The 26594-nt window shown below is 35.5% G+C and overlaps 1 protein-coding gene across 1 annotated transcript in view; it reads left to right on the forward strand.

The window, feature by feature from the left end:
- The window catches only part of LOC140754768 (uncharacterized), a 35084-nt gene that overhangs the window by 1274 nt on the left and 7216 nt on the right, over positions 1-26594 (forward strand). Inside the window, exon 2 of the mRNA XM_073089857.1 lies at positions 14361-14620. Coding sequence (XP_072945958.1) covers positions 14361-14620 — 260 coding nt within the window. The remainder of the gene's footprint in view (positions 1-14360; positions 14621-26594) is intronic.

A 26594-nucleotide genomic window follows, 5' to 3' on the forward strand; every position in this document is an offset into this window, starting at 1 on the left:
ATATTATGGAGAAGACTAAATAGGTAAGTATGTATGTGAGTTTAAATGTCATTTATATCTATCATCGCTAACTCATTAATCTTTCGAACAATTGCGCTTGATTTTATGGTCCCTATCGAGAGTCTTTTACATATTAATAATGTCTCATAGTAGTATGTATAATGTGTCATCATCATCAACCCATTACAGTCCCGTTGCAGGTCACGGATGTCCTCTCTGAATGAGAAGGATAAGGCCATAGTCCATCGCACTGGCAAATTGCGAATTTGTAGACTTCACATACCTTTGAAAACATTATTTTTTAAATTTCTCATATATGCAAGTTTCCTCACGATGTTTTCCATCACCCTTTAAGCAAGTGATATATAATTTACAATACGCACATGACTTGAAAAATCAGAGCTCCGTACCTAGGATTTGAACCTCGGACCCCTCGATCGAGAGGCCGAGTTTCTTAACCACTAGGTTATCACTAACTGTATAATATGTACAGGTGTAAATGATGTAATGTATGTTTAAAATGCTATTTGTCATCACTGCTTATTATAGTTTACTATTAAGGTGGATAATGACTGAAAGTATACGTGTGTAATATTACACATTGTAATGTTACAGGTTCTAAGCTAGTTAAAGGTCGTTATAAATTGTAATATTACAATTTCAAAGATTAGTGATATGTGACAAATTGTAACGTTAATCCAAGTGTTATTGTACATGGAATATTTATTTAAAGGTGTGTAGCTTTAAACACTGTTTTATTTATTACAAAGTAGCTGACCCGGCAAACTTTGTACTGCCTCAAAATCTATTTATCAAATATAAATAATATAAAATATAGCCTATGTTACTCGTGGATAATGTAGCTTTCGAATAGTGAAAGAATTTTTAAAATCGGTCCAGTAGTTTTTGAGCCTATTCATTACAACCAAACAAACAAAGTTTTCCTCTTTATAATATTTACCACAGGGTTAATTAACCACATTTTAACGAATTAATCAGGTATTAACCACGAGTTAATACGCGATGCTTTAGCGGTAAATTGATATTTATAGGTGACAGTATAAATTAGATAGTGGATGGCCAGGTTTTGGTTCCTTAAAAATTTAATTAAACTTGAAAAATCATATAAATGTTCACGAATTGCTGATCTGCCGCGTCAAACCCATGTAAAGTGCGTGATCGATTATAACTTGAATTAACTTCAGTTTTAAATCCGATTTATTATATTACATGGATTTATGTTTAGTCAGTAGCCATCTTTATTTTTCGTAGTTTGTGTCGAACAAATTACATTTAAGCCACAAAAGCTAATTATGCAAACCGCAAATATTTGTTAGGTATATTACCTGTAACTAATCGATATCACACTATTGGGCGAAACACTCCAACTGAAAAACTAGTACTACAAAGTATGAAAATGTTTGTACTTGTGTCCTGTGTCATGGTTTCACTTATAGTACAATAATTGTCATCTATTTCCGATTGTAACATCATCGTAACGCTACTGATTTGAAGGTTGTGGTGAGAAAGGCTCTTTCAGGGCGTTACTACCCCTGAGGGCTAAGTTAAATTCCTCAGATCTCTCTTACTAAACCCTCCAAACCGGAACACAGTACCTAGTGCTTCACAATGCTGTTATATAGCAGAAAGAGGTGTTGCGGTGTTTCCTCAGGATTCGAATCTATCGCTACCACCTTCAAAATACCAGTTTTGACCGAGTCAGCTGTCGGTATAGTCGACAGATGTAATTTATATATAACGACTTCCTATTTCCTTAACTATGATATACTAGTAGGCGGTGTAATATGACATCAATTTCCATTCGGTGTCAGGTTATTTTTGTTTTTTCATACTATAGGAATAATAGGAGCATGCAGTCCACCAGATGGTAACTGGCTACTGCCGCCCATGAACATCTGTAATCAACCCCAGATAGGATTAGATATTCCTTACTGAGATCGACCACGGATGCGCCAGTACCCTGAGGACAAAGCTCGAACGCCTCGGAAAAGTATGTCTCCCTTACCGCACCCTTCAAACCAGAACACAGCAGCGCTTAACGCTGCTGTTATGAGGCAGAAATAGGTGTGTTTTAAGATTGAAGTATTAAATGAACTTGTAATCCACTTGATGGTAGGTGGTTACTGTCGTCCATGGATTGTAACCAAATCTATATAAAACAGATTCTACTTTAAGCCGATCACAGATATATTGCCACTCTTGAGAACTAAGATAGATATATATTTATTCCACCAAAGGTAGCACCTTTAGTTGTAACAGATGCAATTCCTTCTCGTCAACTCATTACAGTCCCACTGCTGGGCAAGGGTTACATAATGACTTAGGTCTATTAGGACTTAGTTCACCGCGCTGGCCCAATGCGTATTGGTTGACTTCACATACCTTTGAAAACTATTTTCTTAAAGATCTCTGAGGTATGTTTGTTATCCTCACAATGTTTTCCTTCACTCTTAAATCAAAATAATTAATTCCTAAAACGCACATGACTGAAAAATCAGAGTTGCGTGGGACCCGAACCTCGGACCTCTCGATCAAGAGGCCGAGTTTCACCATAGCTTAATGGTCTGCTTAGATGTAATTAATATATAACAATTTCCTATTTCCTCAACAATGATACACCAGTAGGCGGTGTAACATGACATCAATGTCCACTCGGCATCGGGTTACATCATTAGTTAGCACTCACAATCATTGTCTCGAATTGGCCTTCACGCTTCGCTCATGGTTGACCTACTGTGAAATTCACTGCCAATGATCGTTTAGATTTTTTGTGCTATGTCCTTAATTTGTAATATCGCTTGTCCCTGATGTGTTATTGATATGAGTAAAGTTCAAGATTAAATTCATTGTATTTCATATGTGTCAAATATATTACATCGTAGTTTTTGTTTTATGAAATCTATGTGTTATGTGAAATCTACGTCCAATAGTGGGGCCTAAAAAAGTCGGTTCTAGTGGAAAACGCACAAAATACATGCTTTATATGACTTGATATCGACTTTTACCTATAACCAACATAATATAACAAAACTTAACACAAGTATTTGGTGTGTTGAGTGGTATTTGACAGAGATATTTGCAACTAACTTTAAAGTCAAGTAATCTACGGTCGATGTCAGATGTTGTTTATAAAACATTGGTACTACCGCAGTCCTCAATCGTATACGAATTATGAATTACCGAAATAAAGCAAAAAATATCTTCGAGGCATATACTTTTTTTTTTGTTCACGAGGGGGAAACCTTCAAAAGGTACCCGATGCCGTGGGAGCGACACAGGGTTATGTGGGACTCTTACCGCACTTAAACCCCCCCGGTGGCCGTCCTCGGCGCTGCGTAGAGACTCCGGGATCTCCAAAGGAACGCAACCGGAGTTCGAGGCATATACTAGCCCTATATTCGTACGCCTGTATACAAAACAGTACAGTTCGAATATATAATATGGCGCTATTTAATATGCTATGTCAAGTTCACATGAAATGTTTAAAGATTATGACATTAAGCTTTCACTTGGCAGGTTTCAACACTATAATGCTACAGATTAGCCTGATAAACGTAAACAATAATGATTGTTCAACATGCGATGTATGACATGACAGTAGAAAAATAAATCAAATATTAGTAACAAGAACCTCATTTACGTTTGTGTTTGGATTGCAGATATTCACATGTGTACCATAAATATGTAATTGCATATACTCTAAATTTCAATGTAATCCGTCCAATGAATTTAAAGCAAATAGCCTCTAACAGATGCACAGATAGATGGACCGTCACAAGATATTAAGGTCTCCGTATTTTTCTTTTGGTGTACGGAACCCTAATATAACTTACATCCATAGGCAATAAGCACTGCAGTCGAAACCGCATACAACATAGTTAATCCGCGCCCAGTTCCTATCCAACTGACAAGTGATTAAAGTTTTTTGGCGTCAAGGGCTTGGCGTTAAACTGAACGATTCGACCTTAAAGTGTACAAGTAAGTACTGAAATAGCGCTAATTTCCTATTCCACCGGAACACGTGCAAAAGGTGTGGTACAGGTGTCAGCGTGACCTTGCTTACATAACGCTATGCAAAGAGGATGGCCCAAGGACGAGCGGTGGAGTATACAAAAATCATTTGCATGCATTTCAAGTACGCCGAAATGGACAGACTTATTGGAAAACGCGTTTTTATATACGGGTGTGTCACGATCTGTTATTTTAATTCAAGTCGTGCGGTATGTTCAAGGCTATCGCGTATTTTGTGCGTCGTTTTTATATATCGGTACCGTACTGTTTTACACAATAGCGGAGGTAAGCATTTTCCGCTTTGTTTTTGTTGCGAAATTAAATTATTGGAATTTGTTGTTTTTTGATAACCATTTTCGTTCTCGTTCTTCAAAGTGTTCACGTGAAACATCGGCAAAAAAAAAATTGAAAACCGCATGTCATGAGTACCCGTTACATATTAAAATGTCTCAATTCCGTGATAATTGGTCTAATATCATATTTCCACGTGAAGTTTTTATCGCTAATTCCCTACATTAAAATATTTAGGTCTGTTATGTAATGAATAGTCGGTAAAGTCCATAAATCACTTTGGGGTAATCGTAATATAGTCTTATAGATGGAATACTATTTAACAGTTAATTTAACGCGCATTTAAATCTTTATAATTACTAGTTCTCTTGACTCACTTCAAGCCTGATTACATAAATAACATATTTTTATCATTTGAGTCGTCTTAAATTTTTGTTTTGTCACTTCAACTTTGTTGTTTAAATCATACCAATAACAAACGTGTAATTGTTTATAAATCATAGAGATTAGTATATTTTTGTAGTTTTAAATACGCATATCTTGTAACTTGCACCATACCATCTGAAACTATGCATGTAAGACTTTAAGTGTAACTTAAAAGCAACATTTAGAGGCACTTGAAATAAATATGCTACTATATGTACTGTAGTCACGATAAGTATATTTCTTGGGGAACGGGTATAGTATGGGTACTAAAGTGTTTTCATAATAGTGTTTAATTTTTCAGGTCATGGTATTTTTAAATAGAGTGTGTTATTTTTATTGCTGACCGATCGCGATTAAGTCTATTGGCCAACAAATGTTTAAGGCTAGGTGCGATGGTATTACTTATTAGGTTATAAAAGTTATAATATACGAGTTATAAAATTATAAAATGAATAACATGGATTAAAACATTTTATTTGCAAAAGTGGAGTTAAAAATATTAGACATACATAAAGAATGGATATAAGTGTTTATGAAAGATAAGAGTATTATATTTTGATATCTAAGTACTAATCTAATGAAAATAGTGGCTGAAGTTTTTTTGTATACGACTGCGGAGGGTAATGTTTTTTGAGCGTATGTATGTAATATGTATGTATGTCTCATTTTTTGACACACCCTTTACCTTAAACGACTTGACGGATTTTAACATAATATGAGGTGTCGTTGGATTCGTCTATATTGCGGGAGTAATCTTACTCATAGGCTATATGTTTCAGTAGTCGGGTTAACAATATCTGACGACTGTACCTTACCTTACCGACCTTATTCGCACATTAAATACAATCGCTTATAACTTGGACCACGCCCTGAAATACGATGCCTTGCGAGCAGCAATAAAAGCTACTTCAAGTGCAAATCTGTTACCGTCCGTAAGGCACCGAGGCCTGACCTAGCGTTTGTAGCGGGCTTAATTGATTGAGAGCTCTATTTTACAGTTTAATGAACAACACGTAATATGATTGATTGCGTACGATGAAAGGTTCTATCCATCAACTCTTGGACGAATACTGCTATTTAAGGCCTTACTTAGGTAGCTAGTCTACCACTGCAGCATTGCCTAACCTAGGAAGGTCCCATATTGTTTGGGATGGAGAGCAATGTAATCTAAGAAGTACAAAGACAAGCTCTGTTGTTAACACAATTGTTATAAGTCATAGCCATAAATATTAGTATACAAAAATTTTAAGGAAAAGTGTATAGTACTGCGAGGGAATAAAATCAATCATAGAAGAATTAACAATATAATGACTAGTTGAGAAGGCATATCTATAAAATGTACCAAATAGATTTTGAGAATTTTCAGGTTAGCCTCAAACGCGTCACTTCCGATGACACCTAAATTTGTACTGCTGTACGTGAGCTTCCAACATCAATTGAACTAGAACACGAGAGAGCTTCAAATTATAAGAATATAATATAAGGACAACTTTTATCATATCCAAGAATGTGTTTTGACGATCAGTGGATTTCCTTAGAAGATCCAATTATGGCTAAGTTCAGTGAAACGTAAAAGACATCAATATTAGCCTTGACATTCGACCGTGTCAGCTGAGCACAACCTGACTGCCAAGTTCGGTTTCTGGGTCATTTATTTTATTCCCTTTTTTATTACCCTACTCTGGATTTTATAAATTTCCCTGAATAAGGACAATTTCAATGCTTCTGCCATATTCGTTTTATTCGAACTTTTATTATCTCATTTCAACTCGGTTCCTATAACTTTTGTGTCGGAGGTTCAAATGCTTCTAACGATGCCTGAAATATAAATCTTAGGACTTTATAATTTGTAAACGCTTGCTATAGTTCGCTATACTACGAGTAATAATATATTTTTTTCATCTAATTCATCACCTAATTTTTAGCAGTAACGCAAGTTTATGTCGTTTTTCTCATCATCAGAAGGATTAGGTCATAGTGCTGGCGAAATGCAAATTTGTAAACATCGTGAGAGACCTTTTTTTAAGATCTCTCACGATGTTCTTTTTTCACCGTTACTTGAAGTAAGTAATAATTAATTTATAACACATAACTTAAAAAATTATAGGTGCGTCTGGGACCTCAAACTCCTCAATTTAGAGACCACGTTTCAACCACTATGCAATAACTGTGTCGTGTTTCATACGAGTAATTTTCGAAATGTGATAGAAATCTAACTTTATCTTTATAAAAATCGTGTCCGTACATGTGTTGAATTTCACAAAATCCTACAATTCGCAAACAAAAATAGAACAAAAATATTTCGCGTGAAACTTTTAGTGAGCTCACTGGCGTATTTTGTGAAATGTGGATGTCAGAGACAAGCGGGCCCATTATTCTCCGCGCAAATTGTTTTGAGCACCTCTTGTTCACAATCACTAGCCTGCCAGTGAAGTTCGTCAGACCTTTAGGCATTTACACAAATAAATAAAATTGAAATGTCTGTTTGTAAGGACAGAAGCTTTTTTACTAGATGCATAATTATCAAAGTTGTTATATACGTTACCTATAACAAAAACAATTATTAAAGTTTTTGTCTGTCTATCTGTTTGTTATGGTTAATCTCCGAAACAGCTGATCCGATTTTGACGGGAATTTAACTTGCAATTAGCTAATATTATAAGGAGTAACTAAGGCTAATTTTATTTTGAAGACCAATTAGTGTACCGCGCAAAAAATTAAAAACCATCAAATCTTCAGTGTACTTATACTTTTAAAGGAGGGTGAAACCGCGGGATGCAGCTTGTTTGCTATATCATTACATGTTTGTGTTAAATGGTCGCCTATTTTGTTGTGGTCTCGTAGAAAATTGTGTTGTTTTATGTTTATCTCTTCTTCGACATACCTTTTTGATATCTTTTAGCATTTCTGGACTTGGTTTATTTGTACGTCGGTTGTTTTTCTTTGATATATCTTTTTATACCTTTTAGTATGTCTGGTTTTAGTCCATTTGTAGGTAGTAGTTGTAGTAGTAGGTTGTTGTTGGTGTTTTTAGTTTTGGCTCATCTTCGTATTGTAAATTGTAGTGTAAAAAGTTCTAGAAAGTACGCTGTTTTATTGTTGATCATTATTACAGTTAAGAACTGTCTCGAATCCTTACAATAAATAACAGTTCAACGAGTCTTGGAAATATGGAAATACTATTTCACTAAAATGCCAGTGGAAAATAAATTAATAACTATTTGGCAAGCTTTATTCTAGTGCTTTGTTTGGGAATTATGCACTTAGTCACGTGTATAGTAAAGTGCAGCAAGTGGAACAAAAAGATTCACCGCCAGCTAAGCATTGTCTAAATTTAGTTATTCGTAAGCTTGCTTTTGTGATCTTTGTATTTTGTTCATCGCATTCAACTAATTCCTATTTCTTGTAATAAATTGTACTTGTAATAAATCTTGTAATAAGTACTTCGCAATTTGCATTTGTATCGTTCTTCTCATATGAACCATATCTTTTAATAACTTGTGACAAAATCTGTTTAGAACAATAGTTCTATTACTATTGCTTAGTGGAATGAATTTTGATTGAATTTCTTTTCTCATTATGAGAAAGTCGTTTAGGAGAGGTAAAGGTGTCTGAACGATATCACGATAGGTTTAAAATACAAAGCGTTTAAGGGTGTTACTTCAGCCTTACGTTTTAAAAGAACATGTACTCAGCCATGGAGCAGAAGTGGCGTATCTTTTACGCACTTTATTACTGAATAATGGTTGTACCTGTCATGTACGACGTGATGGTCGATGTTTGTATTCAAACATTCAGGTACATTACTAATTTTCATTACATAAACTTTATTACCATAATTCTTTGTATCTCCATCACAAATAATCTCATAAATGCTTGCTATTCTTATATGTATGGCCAAGTTTCTTATATTTTCTAAGGCGATACATTTTTGTGTGCGTTTAGAATTATTAAGCAAGTTTAAATTATCTTCTCTTGTTATATTAATATTCAAGATTGACTTTCAAAACTTAGCGCTAGTATTCAACATCGCCACTGGACCGCAATTTGTCAAGTTTCTTGCAAAATTTGCTCTAAAAGTTATCGATATTAGAATTTATTACAGATCGTTACTTTGTTTGCCTTTTTGGTTTTGATTTATTGCTTATTTTTTAGTTTATTCGCTACAAATCATCTGTGGATTTAGAAAATTTTGAGATTTACGGCTTTACTTTTCCTATCCTAGGTATTTTTATAGTTAACAGAATCTTAAATGGCATTAAAGGCTGCAGATACATAAAGCCCACGTATTGAATTAATAAAAATTGATTAATGCTTTCAAAACTAAAGGTGATTCAGCGTTTTTAAATTAGACCAGTGGTTTAAACTAGAACAGTAGACAATTTAGTATTCAGTAGATAATAATCAGTTGACAATGTAAATCTTCACGTTTGTTCCAATAGACATTTTTTCAATAAAAATTTTATAAATGCCAAGAAGTAAAATAAGTATAAAATTAATATTGTAACAGCAGTAAAGGTATATCAAAATTCTTAACCATAGTGGGGTTGCTTCCCGAGGAATAAAGTAGAACGCCGTAAATCGATGCGTGAGTCTTATTACCCCTTCAGACCAGAACACAACAGCTTGAACATTTCTACTGTGAGTAAAATAAATGTGATTGTAATTCCGCTGTACTTGGGCTATAAAGAATTGATATTTATAAGTAAAGTCTTGCGTAGTGACTTATTCCCTAAGCTTTTTTCAGTTTATTAATTGGGCCCTTTTTATACCCACATGCATTGAGCGTATTAGACACGAGCTGTGACAAAATCATATTTACCTTTACAATATTTTGACAGGCACGGCCTTTTCTGCGCGCGTGTTACACATTCTAAAGGAAATTTTTAACACGCTTTTATTAGCTTGGGTTGTATGTATGTATGTAATTAAGTAACGGAATCTTTGAACCCGATTTCTATCCACTTTGAATGTACAGTTTAATTCGAAATTTTGATGAATTATCAAAAACCGATGACAATACACGATTTTAATAAATTTGTACTATTGTTCTTATCAACATCCTCAGGATTAACGATTTTCGAGGCGAGATTGTTCGAGCGCCTTAAAGAAAGTTCATCGCAAAATTACTAGATTGCAACAATTATTGCTTTTTAGTTTTGTTATAGCGTGATTTTTAGTTTTGAAAATAATAATGTTACTTCCTTATAACTCAAATGTTCTGAAACATATCTATAATGCCCTGTTGTAGAATGATTTATTTGGATTCCGTTATTTACCATGTGTAACACATACGCGTCTGACATGCTCTATCCAACCACTAGACTTAAAATATAGAAGCTATACAACTAACAATATATAAATGGTTAATAATGCAATATAATGTTCACACGTTATACCACCTACCATAATTCTGTTAAGCGTATACAATATCCCTAACTTAGTTCGCTACCAAGGCACCAACACGCAACCCTTAGCACTGACGGTAGTAATAATAAATTATTCACTACCAACATAAAACGTTCATTTCGCAGTTGTATTGTAAATGAAAATGTTTCAATTTGCTAGCAGCCAAATTGTGCTTACAATTTTATGATAACTAGCGACTTGATTACTGCGGATAGCACGGTGTTGCGATCGATTTTGACGGTTTTAGGGGTCAGTGGATCACTTTATAAATATCAGGGGGGAAAGTCACAAAGTGTTATCAAATGCTCCATAAAATGACATCGTCAATATCATTGACAAAAATCAGTAATAGCCTAAAGATTTGAAATTCGGTATCTCAATCTGAAGGACCGACGTTCGAGTACTAGTCACGTACCTTTAATTTTTAGAAGTTATATGCTTTTTAGAAATCACTTTCCCTTATTGGGCGATAAAGGGAAACATCGCAAGACTTCTTTAAAGAAAGCTTGTAAAATCTAAAAGGTTCGTGATGAAAAATCCCACAAGAGTTGCAGAGACTCTGGCTAAATTCTCTCTCACTTTTACTAGCATATCACAGAATTGGGTAAAAAACAATCATAATACACAGACAATACTGTATTGACTTACTCATTGAAATCGACAACTTGGTGGGACATGATTTGTAAGATTAGACCCGACATACGTGACAAATGTAAAGGAATAAAAGAACGGCTGATCCAATATAGCTTTAGAAACTAGTGGGGTTTTCCCATGAGTCAAGTGGTTGGACAATAATTACTATTTAAAGCAGAACACCTATAGCAAGGCGGATTGCAGTCCGAGTCTCAACCGCGAATAAAATTGGACCGCTTTTCGTTCGTATATTCTTATTGTACAATTTACGAGGTGTTATACATTTTCTAAACTCGAGTATTACTTTTATCTCGCTACATGAAGAAGTCGGAATCATTATTAAAAAACTGATCAAAAACGGAAAAGTCATACATATGTACATTTGTGGATACAATTGAAACGGTTAAATCATACAAAGCTCGCGTGTAACTACATATTTGCTATCATTTGGTTCTACACTAGACCCACTCCATTCTCTGAACTTATAATCTACTTGTAAGTGTAAAGTTCTTCACAAAATGTTTGATTACATAAGTAAACGCCCATTATCAAGTTACCCGGAATTTGCTTTTCTAATATATAAAATTCTCGTGTCACAGTTTTCGTTGCCATACTCCTCCGAAACGGCTTGACGGATTTTGATGAAATTTTTTGTGCTTATCCGGTATCTATGAGAATCGGCCAACATCTATTTTTCATCCCCCTAAGTGATAAGGGTTGTTCACCCTTAACATTTTTGTTTATTTATATGGCAACACAACGTTTGCCGGGTCAGCTAGTATCATAATAAATTCACAATTTTTGCGTACAATTCCTAAGGGAACAATGCCTGTTCGTTCTGTACTCAGTCATGCAATACTGGCGTATTGCGTTCTAGCAGGTAATTAATAATTATACCTACAAGTTTTCCAGCCAGTGTGTTATTATGTCATAGATTATTATAACCGCGCATGGCATGTCATAAGTTTCTTTGTGGGAACCTCGTAACGAAATTATCGTTTCTTTAGTGTCTCTAGCATCTAAATTAGTTATTTGAATTAAAGAAGCGTAATAAGGGATGGTCCATAATATTGAGCTCAGTCTCCTCAGCAAAATATTTGCAAGAAAAGGGCATCCAGTTAACTGATGTAGATTGGTAACTGCGCACGATGGATCTATCACGTATTCCGTATATAAGACATTCGCACTTAACAAATTAAACCAGTTATTTTGAATTTGCACAAAGGCTATTTATCTATCTAAGACTACTGATGCGCTAATAAACTATTTAGTACGTAACTTACTTAATAATAAACCTTTCAATATACCTAACGTTACGTGAAGAAAATACGTGAAACATTTTTCTTTCCCGCCAGTAAATTTGTACAAAAATGTTAAATACCAACTCACGGTAGAAGGAATGTTATAAAAGGTTTTTCGGTATAAGGAATGAAAGAATAATTTAGGCGAGACGAAATTAAAAATAATAAATTCAGTATAGTCTGGCGAAGTTTGAAATGACTAATAAATGAACCTACGAATTGAGGCAAAGCATGCGAGGCTTCAGAGGCTCTAGCTTAGAGTTTTCGTTACTATTTAAAATATATTTGTTAGAAATTAAGAATATTAATTTACGTTTTTCGTGACACGGTAGATGCTTATATCAATTAATCGTGCCATGGAAATCTCGATTGTCTATTTGTAAGTGTTATATGTATGTATTTTAAAGGTAAAATTCTACGAATATTTAGCATATTTATTTATTTAAAAAAATATTGCATCACCTCTAAGAAGAAATGTACAAAAGGGCAAACATAATGCCTGATGGCATTCTCTACCAGTCAACCCTGGGTGGATGAAGAGAATTTGCAGCAGGTGTTATGCTTAAAAAAGTTAAAATGTTAAAAAATGTTATGCTAAAAGCATATGAAAAAGTTTACGAAACTTCAAACAATATGAAGTTTTTCAAAGTTTGTAGGTACAAGTGCTACTAAGATTTACACGTCAGCAGACATACAAAGGTTTTGAAAAACCTATTTTTTATATTTTAGTGAGCTTAGGAAGAAGCCTCGGGCTTATTAATTATTACACACGTTTTTACTTATTTGTAGAGATAAGAAAGATGTTAGAAGTCTAATATTTGTGGAAGCCACAGGTCGAAATTTATTATTGACTCGTAAAAAGTTGTCTGTTTTGGTTGGTACGAACCGCTTTGGGTCACGTTTGACCCGTAGAAATGGGTGCTGTGGCAGGTAAAAATTGGATGGTAGGTATAATGTTAAGGAGTTTTTTGGACGCTTTCATATACTAAAATCAATCAATCAATTGAAAAAAATGCTTTTTACATCTCAAAATAGACTCTATGCTCCTCAAAAATAGTCTGATGAGTTTTGTGTAGATAATGTTTAATTTTTTAAGTTTATGTCAATAGATACAATTCCATTGTTATTAACGTCAAAACTTAAGTTTACGATGCTTATATTAAATACATTGTATACTCCGAAAAAGTAAGATTCGTTATCTTACTTGATTTGAAACCTATTTAAAAATGGGTACTAAATTATCATGGCACATAACTCTATTATAAATTTTTCAATAAACCTGGACGATAAATGATAATTTTAGAAATATTGCCAACAAGTTCAATACTAGAGCGTTCACGGTGTAGTTTGAAACAAAAACTCCCGGCGCAGATGTTTCAAGTCGATAAGAATCTAACCAATGCCTAGTACGCAAGAAAGTTTTGCTTTTATGGCCCTTGAAGTATTCCTAGTGGTACGAAAAGTGATAAATCATCTTTTGTACACTAAAAGGTTAGGGAAACTACTGATTTGTACTTTCTTTCGGATATTTTGGGATTGTGAGATGTTTTAGGCAAAAATATTCTATACAGTTATGCGATATCATTAATTCTAATGTCGAAAATCTCATAATTTCATATAAACTTGCTGAACACATCCTAACCTAGTTAGTAAAGTCATGATTATTTTTCGAATGATTGTGTTAATTTTAGTAATGATATCTTACAACGCGAGCTTGCTCAAAACTAATTTCAAAAAAAAAACGAAAGATTTCGAAGCACACGTGTATTCAGACTGAAATTCGCGTTGTAAGAGTCAGATGAACGTATGTACAAAAAATCAAAAATTGGTTTCTTTTTCACAAAACGGTCCACAATGTAGTCTTTTATGAAATGACAAAACGACGTAACGCTATATTCAATATTTTTATTTCAACTACTGTATATTATCTCTATTAATGATCTGGTAAAATTTGAAGTGGCGAATTTTCACACTATTTTTGCTCTCCGTAAAATTGAAAAAATGTAGATACGTTCATCTGACTGACCGCGAATTGACGACGATAATATAAGGATAACGATGATAATTAACAAAATAGAAAAAGATTTTTAAATCCATCAATGTCAATACAGATCCTGTCTTTCAAAGAAAACAATTCCGAATGATTACCTTTTTGGATCAGGAAACAAATCTGATGATGCTATAAAGATGAAAGTTAATAGATTGGTCGATTTATAGGCTCACACCATACAATTCCCGTACCACACTACCATGTCTCTTATCTTCCAGACAGATTGTACTTCGCCACTCTCAAGACCGGTTATAAGCCGAAGCCGACCCGCAACAGCAAGTATTTCCACATCGAGGATGACATCGTCTACGAGAACTTCTACTTCGACTTCGGGCCCTACCACCTCTGCCACCTCTACCAGTTCTGCAACAAGCTCAATGAGGAGTTGGAGAAGAGTCCCAAGAAGAAGATCGTCTTCTACACCAGCAATAATGAGACGCTGCGACTCAACGCCGCCTATCTTATTGGGAGTTATCAGGTCAGTAAATGATTCAGTAACTTTAACTTTTGCCTTAAATCTATCGAAATAGGAAGGTAGTAAGTGATATAAAAAACCGTATAGAAGAATTCGTAGGTAGATGTCCCAGTAACAAAGTCCATAATACATATATAGGCAATACATATTGTTTAAAAATACTTAGTTTGATAATAGAAAAACATCTATTAATTTTTTGATGATTTTTGGTATGCCTCATGCGGATTCTGTTTTTTCTTCAACTAGTTTTAAGATATTCCAGTAAGTGAACATTTATAACTAACATAACGCTAGTGTTGTTCTAAGTTCATGTAAGTTGGACTGGAGCCACATTCAAGCCACACAACAACTTTACTGCATCCAAACAGTTGTAGCAACGATTCTGTCTAAATTAAGCCGTATGTCTATTGCTGTACAATTTAAAGGTTTTTTGCTTACTTTTAAATTGCGATTATGCTGGTTTAGTGGTGTACTAAGTAAACGTAAGTAGAAATGCCGGAATAAATTGAAAGGTTATTAGATTCCGGTATTGAATTTCCAATCGGTGCATGATATCGTAAAATGGGATGGGGATCTCAGCTCCGCTCGTTGCAATCCTGAGGTGACATAAGAACCTATCAAGATTTGCTCGTAGACATGATGGAAAATTGAAATAGATTTATTTTTCTACGAGATTTTCTTTAGTATGTAATTGATATTTTTCAGTATCATAGCATCGCACTATTGTTCCTTGTGTCATGGAGGCTACAGACAAATACAGATTTAAACCCCCAGTGGATTATATTTTAAAAATTATTGCGTCGGCGTGAATCAAACCAGGAACCCTAGTCCATCCAGTAGTCCAGTGTATCGTGCATGTTTTTATTCCTATTTACTTAACTCTTGACCAATTTTAATTTAAATGTTTTTGTGCTTGGTCACTTGGATGGTTTTTAGCTTTACTTGGATAAGCAGCTGGACCTAGAAGGCGTTATTGAGACCCAGATATTTTATTATCCGAACAAATAAAAAAAAAAATCAGGAATTTCAGTCTCTGGCTTAGAAGTCTAGCTTAGTCTTAAGCGATGTTAAGTTTATTCTGAGACGAGAGCATATAACACGTAAAGGCGCTAACGGCTACACCGTGCGTAACTCGATTATAGCCCAGATGATCGGTAACACGATTAATACGGTAAATAGAGTTAGTTGTCGTGCAAAAAATATGTAAGACGCGTCTATACATAACGTGTCTATAAATAGCTATGAGTGAGTTTTGTTTACGTTACGTATTTCGTAATTACGGAATTCGGTCGCATAGCTAAATTTTAAACATAGCTTTCTTCATAGCACATTGAGTGCTATGAAGAAAGCTATGTTGTGAGCTTATTGACGCTAATGAGTGCTCATTTATTTATTTTACCTTAGAAGTAAGTATATATAAAATCACTGAATTTTATTAGTATTAGAATTACTTTGTCAGTCAAATAAAAATAAAAACAAAAATTAATTAATTTGTCCACATATTTTATGCTATGCATAAAGGTCTTAGGACCTGTTACGTAATATTATATGCATGTGTTAGGCAGGTCTCACTCTTCTAACATGCTATATTACACTTAACTTAGAGCTCTTCTCAAATTAATATGTGTGAGTTTGTATATCTGTGTGTACGTTTATGTGTGTAGGCATGTATGTGTACTTGTTTGTGTGTGATCTTCAGCTAATATGAAAAAATGGCACATTAAAGAGATCCTTCTTCGTTCTTACACCTATTTAAAAAGATTGTTAATGTCATCTGACGCAGACACATTCAAATATAATACGTAGCTTTCTTACTAATTTACCTGCGATAAAACTACACATGAAGACTAAGCCTAAGGTCTCCCACATTCTTCGTGATCGTCGCTCAACTGCACACATTTGCTCGTCGAAGGAGATAATTGTTCAGACTAACAAGGCAACGGTAATTTGCGCATTATCGGGACGGCTTGCGAAACACACGATTACCGGTGACCGATAATAATTATCGCTTTTTCTATGAACATCCTGTAGCGAAGACCATGAGGTAATAATGCAAAGTGAATTCGCTAGCATATAGTAGGATAAAGCATTTTGAAGTAGAACGATTATGGTTGGACAATTCGCGGATTTCCAGTGTGATGCAATTCTTGTGTTTCGGTGATCAACGATGACCATCTTATCCTCTGGAGTGGTGACGCATCTGTGATTACGATAGGTATTTAGCAGTATGCAGATGGTTGGGCGAGCGGTGTTACAACCCCTTCTTTCTGCGTCATTGCAGCGTATCTACTAGAAGTGTCAATTGAAGTGTAGTAAGGTAATGAAAGTTAATGAAAGTGGTAATGAAGGTGGTAGAACCCTTTGTGGTTCGACTCCGGCGGCACCACCGCCACACCTATTTCTACCTTATAACAGCAGTGTTAGGCTCTGCTGTGTTCCGGTTTGAAGGGTGTGGTAAGGGAGACAGACTTTTCTGAGGCGTTCCAGCTTAGTCCTCAGGGGTAGCGGCGCATGTGTGGCTGACCTCAGGTAGGAATATCTAATCTTATCGGGGGTTGATCACAAATGTCCATGGACGGCAGTAGCCACTTACCATCAGGTGGACTGCATGCTCGTCTGCTACTCCTATATTATAAAAAAAAAATAAGTAAGATATCTGTTGACAAGGTGGGATATATCGACAAGGTAGGAGGCACAATGCATGAAACGATCAGGACAAGATTAGCACGTGTACACAAGCATGTGTGACATGAAAAAGGCGAAAACAGTATTTCATGAGAGGAAAACCATGGAAGATGATTTTGATTTCAATTGGCAATTCAATTGAATGTACGTAAAATTCAAGTGTGCTAAAGAGAATTTCAGAATAAGAGCAAAAGCGATCACAGCTAATTCAATAGCTAAGTCATATATTGACAATCTTAAATACTTTTATTTAATTTTAAGTTACAATCTTAAGTTATAACTTTATCTAATCTTATGTTACAAGTACTTATTTCAAAGCTTTTACGCTAACCGCGGCCTTCAAAGCTCAGTTGCCGAGTTGTAGCAAATATTTACATGTGTACTTCCCAAGATAAGCTTTCTCGTTGTCAACGGTATTGTTTCCGAGAGGTATGCCATATTTCTATGTAGGCCAGTGTTTTATGAAAGATTTTTATTGTATGTAAGGCCTCTTACAAACTGACGTTTTTAAAGTAGGTAATAAATAGAAATGTGTAAAAGTCGTCAAAAACTTGAGAACTAAAAGTGAGTTTCTTTAGAGAAGAATAGCCGCTTCTTATAAACGACTTTGCCTGTAAGTTATCCACGATACTTCACGCATTTGCAAAATTAAAGGTCATATCTCGCCTTGTCCTAAAACTTGCGGCTCAAGAAAAGTTAATATTCCAAGGAAAAGTTCTGTTTAATATCTTCTGTAGCCTACCATAAATTAGTACAAATTACCCCATTCCTTTTCTTGTGCCCGCGGATACTTATTTTTAACTTGGTACAATAAATGCAATAATTATAATATAAAGGTATACGGTACTATTAGTACTGCGGGAAGGTTTGGCAGTGATTCACAATCCCAAGGGACAAAATATTTTACAAAGGGTAAATAGTATCACACATCCTTCTGCATGACTCAGCGTACCTCTGGATAATTTGCAACGCCTTTTTTTTTTACATATATTTATACCAAGCGATACCGTCCCCTATGGACATTTGCAACAACAGAAGAGTCGCCAATGCATCGCCGGCTTTGAAGGAGAGATTTTTTTGTGAAGAGAATTCTTCAAGAGGGGTGTGAAGAGCCCCATGTCATAGCGGTCAGGGAATACTTCAGGAGGAAGTTCATTCCACATTTTGCACGTACGCGGCAAAAATGACCGTGCATACTGCATACTGAACTTTTTTTTGTCGTTGAACTTCCGTTCTAAAGAAATACATGCATCTGCAAATAAAATCTGCTCATCTCAACCTACCTCGTCTGTCGAAAGCCTAACATCACTGTCACAATAATATACAGTGGGTAGAGCCGTGATTTAAGTATAACTTCAGAGATGTAAACTCGCATATTCATGAGCTTTCATAAAACTTTGTTACGGTTTGTTCTACTCGTAGAACAGTTGAAAGGTAATTATTACCTGACCTACTTGCGTTCTATACGCCCACGAGAATTGCTTTTTTAGTATTTAAATATCGTTTTTTTTTCTTGCTAGAAGATATTTACTAAGCACAGTAGAATATCTTAATTTGTGTTTAAAGCGCGGTAGTTAGAAATTGAGGGAGACTGAATTTCTGTAACTATTTCGAATAGATATTTGATAGAAAATTCTGTGAATATTTTTAAAACATTAATGGAGTGAAGTACGCATTATAACGAAATTTAGCATGAATAAAATTGACTAATTTGAAATTTTTAGCCGCTACTAAGTTCGTAAGTTCGATAAAATTCGTATCGAATAGCCCAAACTATTAGTAGTTTACAAACTTTTCATGCAGCATAATCTGTATGTTTATAAAGTAAGGCAAACGACTACATCCTACATAAATATAATTTATTATTCCTAAACTTTCGAAATATAAGTCCTAAACTTTCGAGGGAGTAGGTTTTTCCTATATTTAGCAATCCGTAATTTGTACCGGAACTTTTGAGAAAGAAACTTTTTCCAATATTTAGAAATCCATAATTTGGGGAACAAGTGAAGCAGATTTCCATCCATGCAATTAATGTGATTAGATTCAGAATCCAAACTTAGATCCAATCAAACGTCTGAACTCTCGATCCGGTACTGGAAATATTTGAACACTGGAAATCTCTGACACGTTTCAATTGGAATCTTCAGTCAATCGTGAAACTGGAGTAGGCACTTTAGGCTTTGTTAGTTCATCTGATGCGGTATGAAATAGGTGCAAGTGTGTTTCATCATAATATTCCTACTCTATGTAGATAAATATGAACTATTGAAATCAGGTTCGATCCCCTGACCAATCAGACACCTGAATGATAAATTTGACTATCTTTTCTGGGTTGGGATGTTTGTGTATCCGTCATTGTGTGTGTCCATGGCACCCACGACACAGGGAATACTAATATGGATCTGTGAGCGTAGAAAGCGTCTATTATTAATTATTATCTTTGTATAATAACCACTCATACTTTTTCACTTATGCTATCTTTTGTATGATTGACTAATCTTTTCTTTCATCTTAGTCCTTGTTTTAATTGTCTGTATAACCTATTTTATATTATTTTATATCAGTATTATTTTACCAATTGGTTAAGCCATTACTTTACTGATTAACTTTTATAACATTGGACTTTGGTCGCCATATTTGCCTCCTATCACTCCATGTTACGTCACACTGACGTACAGTCGCTCCAACAGGTCACACTACAACTGTGACATGAATTAAACGGGGGTGATAAGACAAACTTATCTTTATGAAGCTTTACAAGTCTACCACTTTATAGGGATAGTGACTGTGATCGACTTATCTAGATATCCTTTGTTTAGTTGAAAAATTCAATACATAATCGGTTTTGATAATAATCTCGGTCCAGTGTATTTGGTGTCGTTATCGTGTCTTCTATTCCACAAGCTATCATTTCTACATTTATTTCCGATCCCCTTTTATCATCTTTCAATCGACTGTTTATTGCCAAGCCATGCCTATTTTATTAAACCTTTTTCGTTCGTATCATATTTTTTCAACTTTTCTACATAATGATGTGAAACAATGTATTTGAAATTAATATTATACTAGCTGACCCGGCAAACTTCGTACCGCCTCAGAATCTATTTATGAAATATATTTCATATTTACTCAACTTTTAAACCTTCCTTGGACTTCCACAAATAATTTAAAACCAAAATTAGCCAAATAGCTCCAACGAATCTCGAGTAAAACTCGAGCGAGACTAACGAACAGGAATTGATTTTTATATATGAAGATTATGAACAGAATACTATAATATAATTATAATTTAATATCATTTATAATAGGTCGAAACAAACTAATTTGTGAAGTAGCCCTAAGTATTAACCCGGAAATATTTTTCGTCAAACATTTTTAGGTATTACTACTGTACCATATTAGCATGAAATCGTACAAATGTCAAGTAAATTTTACGTGCTCGCATCGTAAACCTGTTTCTCTTTGTGCTTCCTAGTTAAAACAGAACAATGTTCGTACGGATAGATTTAGTTATTTTGAGCTGCGGACATCTATGCCATGTAATGGACATATGCGACCACTCCAGCTCACACGTGTTTATTCTTCAAAGCACCTTTTGAATTAGTTCATAGCCTTATGTGATGCGTCTCTTCTCGGAACGTTGTACATGTTAGAATGTCTCATATGCGAAACCATTCATGAATAGATCACATATTTTATACAGCATCTAATGACAGTCAGAATCTAATAGTTTCGGAATATCCACCCAACCCCCAAATAAACCTAGTGGATACCTATATGTCTCTTCTCACAAAAAAGTTTAGGTGTATTCATAAACCTGTTTCTATTGCGTTGCATGTGTGCATTTTCATGACTGCAGATAAAATTAACGTCCCGTGAACACTGCTGACTTCATGGGAAATTACGACTGTCTGTTCCTGGCTTGCTTCCTTAGACGCAATTTACAACATTTACGAGAATTGAAGAAATAGGCCTATTTATGAAATATATAGGTAATATTCAGGGAAAGATATACTTGAATTAATAAGCCATTTAACTGACATCTGATTACAATTTAAACGTAGTATAGATGAAATTTGTAAAAAGTGTACCACGTGACCGCTTCGTGCAACGCATTCATGGCCCTCGTCAAACCAAGCCCTCTTAGACACGATTCAATTTTCCGCCACGCCACGCCTGCAACTCTACAGCTTAGAGGGACACCAAGCTGTGTAAGGAAATTGAGGACAGGTCCCGTAATTTTTGTAATAGCACGGTTGGATGAAATACGAATTCATATGCTGGAGGTTCGAGTGGAATTTAAAAAATATATAAAAACAAAAGAAGGAAAGAAAGAAAGAAAGAAATACAAAAGGAAATGTGTATGAAAATCTTCGTGTCTAGAAGTTCAGCATACTACTTCAAAAGATGTGTAAAATCTGATAGACTTCGTCAACCGAATCAGCTTTATTGTTATTTTGACTAAAACATGTTCAACTGTGAAATAATTGATAGTTTTGACGTTAGTGAAGTGTATGCGCCATCATGATCATGAGCAAATTTCGAAGAAAATATTTTTATAATCATTAATATTTACCAATATTCCTGCAAGCAAATATCATATTATTAATCGAGTCAGTTGTTCAAACAAATATGGCGTTCTAAAAATAGCGTAACGAAGATCTTTATAGTTTTTGTTACCTAAACAACTTATAATAACAGAAAAGAAAAAAAAATATCTTTTAATAAAAAAGTGATAAGGCATTCTTTCTGGGATTTTCCGTAGAAGTCAACATAAATGTTAACCCTATCGCTAAGCAATCTTGGCCTTTATGTACATTGCACTAGACTATGTTGACATACACATGCGCAACTGAACAGTAAACACAAACAATTCCATGATGCAGTTCCTGAAAATTGAATTGATTATGTTGCTTACGCTAATTCAGCATTGCTATGCATATGCAAATTATGTTGTATTATTAGTGTTCGTGTCTGGGTACTGGGCAACATGTTAAATACGTAATAATAAAGAATGTATTGTTTGTAATATTCTTAAGGGGAAAAAAAATTTTTTTATAATATAAGAGTAGCAGACGAGCATGCAGTCCACCTGATGGTAAGTGGCTAATGCCGCCCATGGACATCTGTAATCAACCCCAGATAGGATTAGATATTCCTACCTGAGGTCGGCCACGGATGCGCCGCTACCCCTGAAGATTAAGCTGGAACGCCTCGGAAAACTATGTCTCCCTTACAAACATCCTTCAAACCAGAACACAGCAACGTTAAACGCTGCTGTTATGAGGCAGAAATAGGTGTGGCGGTGGTGCCGCCGGAGTCGAACCACAAAGAGATCTACCAACTTAAAATTATAATTCGCTCTTGATAAGCGTGGTGAACTATTTCTCAAATTTTCTGATTCTGATAAACCACCTAGGCTTTTAACACTCGACAGATCGCGCCAGCGACTGCCATCAATGGTCGGCAATAGTTGCCGTTGTTGGTGGTCAGTGCAGACTTTCGCTTATTAGTTGATGATCAAATATTCTACTTTCGGTTAGTAAATAACGACGTGTTTAGATCTATCAACGAAAAGATACTAGACTCATTTTATTCTTATACCAATAGTCTTCGTTTTTATTAAATAATCGTTTTTGCGTGGGAATACGTTGTTGCCGTAGCGCCCACGCGGTAAGACAGCAGTGACGTAAGTACACATCCCGGGTAAATAATCCCCGATTAGTTGAAGTTTCTGTATTAGACGTGGTTCGTCGTTATTCGGAAAACGGTTATAACCGATATGAGATTTTCATATCGATATCGTTGACTGTTTTCTTATATCGATATTTTGTTTGTTACCGTTGTCGAGTTAGTAGTTTCGGTTGCAAACGATCTACAAACACAAATTTTGACACATTACCAATTTATTTTTTATAAAAAAATTCCACTTTGTCCGTTCTTTCTTCAGTTATACTTGATAGTGGAATTAAACGTAGCAGATCTAAGATTTAGAATGGTTTTATTTATGTTTTTAGATATTTGCTTTTGTAAGTAGGTATGTCGATTCGTTACTTTTGTTGCAACGGTTGCTGTCATTTTATCGATATGGTATATATCGATATATAGTATACTAGCTGACCCGGCAAACTTTATACCGCCTCATCTATTTATCAAATATATTTCATATAAAATATAGCCTATGTTACTCGTGGATAATGTAGCTTTCGAATTTTGAAAGAATTTTTAAAATCGGTCCAGTAGTTTTTGAGCCTATTCATTCAATAATACAATCAAACAAAAAAACAAAGTTGTCCTCTTTATAATATTAGTATAGATATCGATAAAAATGGTTTTCAATCCCGCTATAGTTATCGGAATCATGGCTATTTAGTCTTTTTCCATTGGCATTGTATATACGAGGGGTGACAAGTAACTTTGGATGGATTCCGCGCATCGATGCAAAGGTCAGGGCGCATCATCGGAGGCGAAAGGTCAATGAATCTCAGATCTGTCCTTTTAGAATCGTTTCATAAATCCACTGATACGACCGAATTCATTTTTGTGAGTAGACTTGCGAACTGTTTAGCATTTTGTCGTAACTAAGAACTAACTAGTAGTAATAAATCATGTAAATTTTTGCCTTCCAAAGTAATTAATAATTAGAAGATAGTTACCTATTGCCTTTAAAGTTGGTTAGAAACGTCCATGGGCGGTAATTGTTACATTTTTTATAATAAAGAATTGGCGGAGTGAAGGAGCACCCAGTCCACCTGATGATAAGTGGCTACTGCCGCCCATGGATATCTGTAATCAACCCCAGTTGAGTCCTTAACTGGGGTTGATTACAGATGTCCCAGGTTAGTAACAGATGTGTCGCTACCCCTGAGGACTAAATTGGAACGCCTCGGATAAGTATGTCTCCTTTACCACCCCTTTATAAAACGGAAAACAGCAGCGCAAGTAAGTTCTGCTATTGTAAGGCAGAAATATAAATAAGTACCTGCTTTGTTAGATATTCTAAGTGAACCCCTCTCATATCCCATCTGGATTTGGAGTAAAAGGTTTCACATTTACAATGACTACATCAGTCCTTCATTCTAAGGTTACGAAGACGTAATGGAAGTGAGTTCTAAAGAAAAAATATATATGAAAGAATATTTTAATCCGTGGCATTTATTTCCATGAAAGACCGACGGATTTATTTAATCCGCACATCAGTGGAAAGGTCACGGTAATAGCATACCTATTGCTATTGTTGGTACTTTGGTAAAGTCCAGGGCTGTCATGTGTCTGTCATTAACAGAAGGTAAGTCTTTGTAGTTAGACTGCGACAATACCACCGCCACATTTATTGCTGCATTATAACAGCAATGTTAAGCGCTGTTCTGTATTGAGATAAAGAACCATAATATGATCGTATAATTTAGACCTTAAAAATATCAATGCATTCACAACGTAATGTACTCGACCTCAGGTAGATTTTCGCGAATGTAGGATGACCTTGAGAAGCAATTACCACTTACCATCAGATGGAGTGATTCCTTTGCTACTTCAATTTATAATACGAAATATATCATGGACGTTGAAGAGGCCTACCCTACCCTAGATCTTAAGCCTGTAAGTATCACTCAACGAAAATGGTCATTGACGCGGAAGACCTCTGATTTGGCGCGGTGTCCCTGAAGTACCGGGATCAGAATAGGTCTACGGTATCCCCTGCCTGTCGTAGGGGGCGACTAAAAGGGGGCTTCCGGGATTGCAGGTGGCATGAGTGGGAGCTTGGCCCGTCCAGCAAGCGACGCCGGGAAGGATGGCGGTATGTGTGGTCGCATACCGTCGTATACAGCACACGGTGTGAAGAGCGCCTGGGCTCACCTGGCCGGAGCCTGAAGGGGCAACACGTTCAGAGGACTCCGGTTGCGTTCCGTTAGAGATTTTAGGGGTTTTAGTGCGATAAAAATCGCACCCACGACACTGGTTATCTTTTGAAGGTTTCCCCCCTCGTAAACAAAAAAGGGCCTCCGGTTAGAAGTCTGAGATCCACTTAGCTAGTTTAATTATAAATATCAAAATTTCGTAGATTAGCTCCCACTCCCTTCCCGAGGACACAAATCCTGCACCTTGGACCCTATTTAGTAAATTTACCCCGGTTACCTTTTCTAATCCCGGAATTTCGGGATTCTCTACATTCAATTCAGGGATCTGGAATAGTCACGGGTTTGTAAAGACCTAATGAAAATCAAAATAGGTAACAAATGAAAATTAACTTTTTAAGTATCCTATTCTTGACAAAGTAAATAAATATTAAATATTATCAATTTAACAAGCTGAATTTTACGAAGATAAAACTCAAACATCACTTATTTCTAATTATCTAGATTTAGGACTAGTACACTCATTTTCACTTCCAAAAATATTTAGCCAAAAACCGTCGATTCTGGCTGTTCTAGCGATGTGTTTTTCCAATCGCCAACCCTAACCGCAAACAGATGTGTTCGGTCCACACCTAATCATCTATCGACCGGCTGACGGATTACGCTCATTCGTCAGCTGAAACACCTTGGACGTTTTGTTACGCCACTCGGAAACAATATTTTTTTTTTTTTTATAATATAAGAGTAGCAGACGAGCATGCAGTCCACCTGATGGTAAGTGGCTACTGCCGCCCATGGACATCTGTAATCAACCCCAGATAGGATTAGATATTCCTACCTGAGGTCGGCCACAGATGCTCCGCTACCCCTGTGGACTAAGCTGGAACGCCTCGGAAAAGTCTGTCTCCCTTACCACACCCTTCAAACCGGAACACAGCAGCGCCTAGCACTGCTGTTATAAGGCAGAAATAGGTGTGGCGGTGGTGCCGCCGGAGTCGAACCACAAAGGGTTCTACCACCTTCAAAATTGAAATAGTTACAAATTATTGACAATCACAGAGTTTCTGTAACGTTACGTTATTTTACGAATGTATGAAAAATATCCAAGCTATCAAATTGTTTTTATCAAAATATATGTTCTGTTCGTTACTAATAATATTTTTACCTATATTTAATTATGAATAACGTGTGTATCTATCAATGCGATCTAATATTTATTTACTAAAAAAACCGTTTTTTTTTTAATTAGACAACAAACATATTTTAAAAACACAATACTTACTTGGCAGTCGGGAAAATATAACGTGCCAGCACTTCCTATATCTGGGAACGGGTATAATAATTTCGTCGGGATAAAACTTAGTCCTCGGGGGTAGCAATTCTGAGATTTAACCTAGATACTTGATTCCGATCACTTTGAATATAGATACTCATGA

Source organism: Epargyreus clarus, unplaced genomic scaffold, assembly GCF_041222505.1.
Source record: "Epargyreus clarus isolate Ecla_fem2 unplaced genomic scaffold, WU_Ecla_fem_2.2 ptg000031l, whole genome shotgun sequence".
NCBI classification, from domain to species: Eukaryota; Metazoa; Arthropoda; class Insecta; order Lepidoptera; family Hesperiidae; genus Epargyreus; species Epargyreus clarus.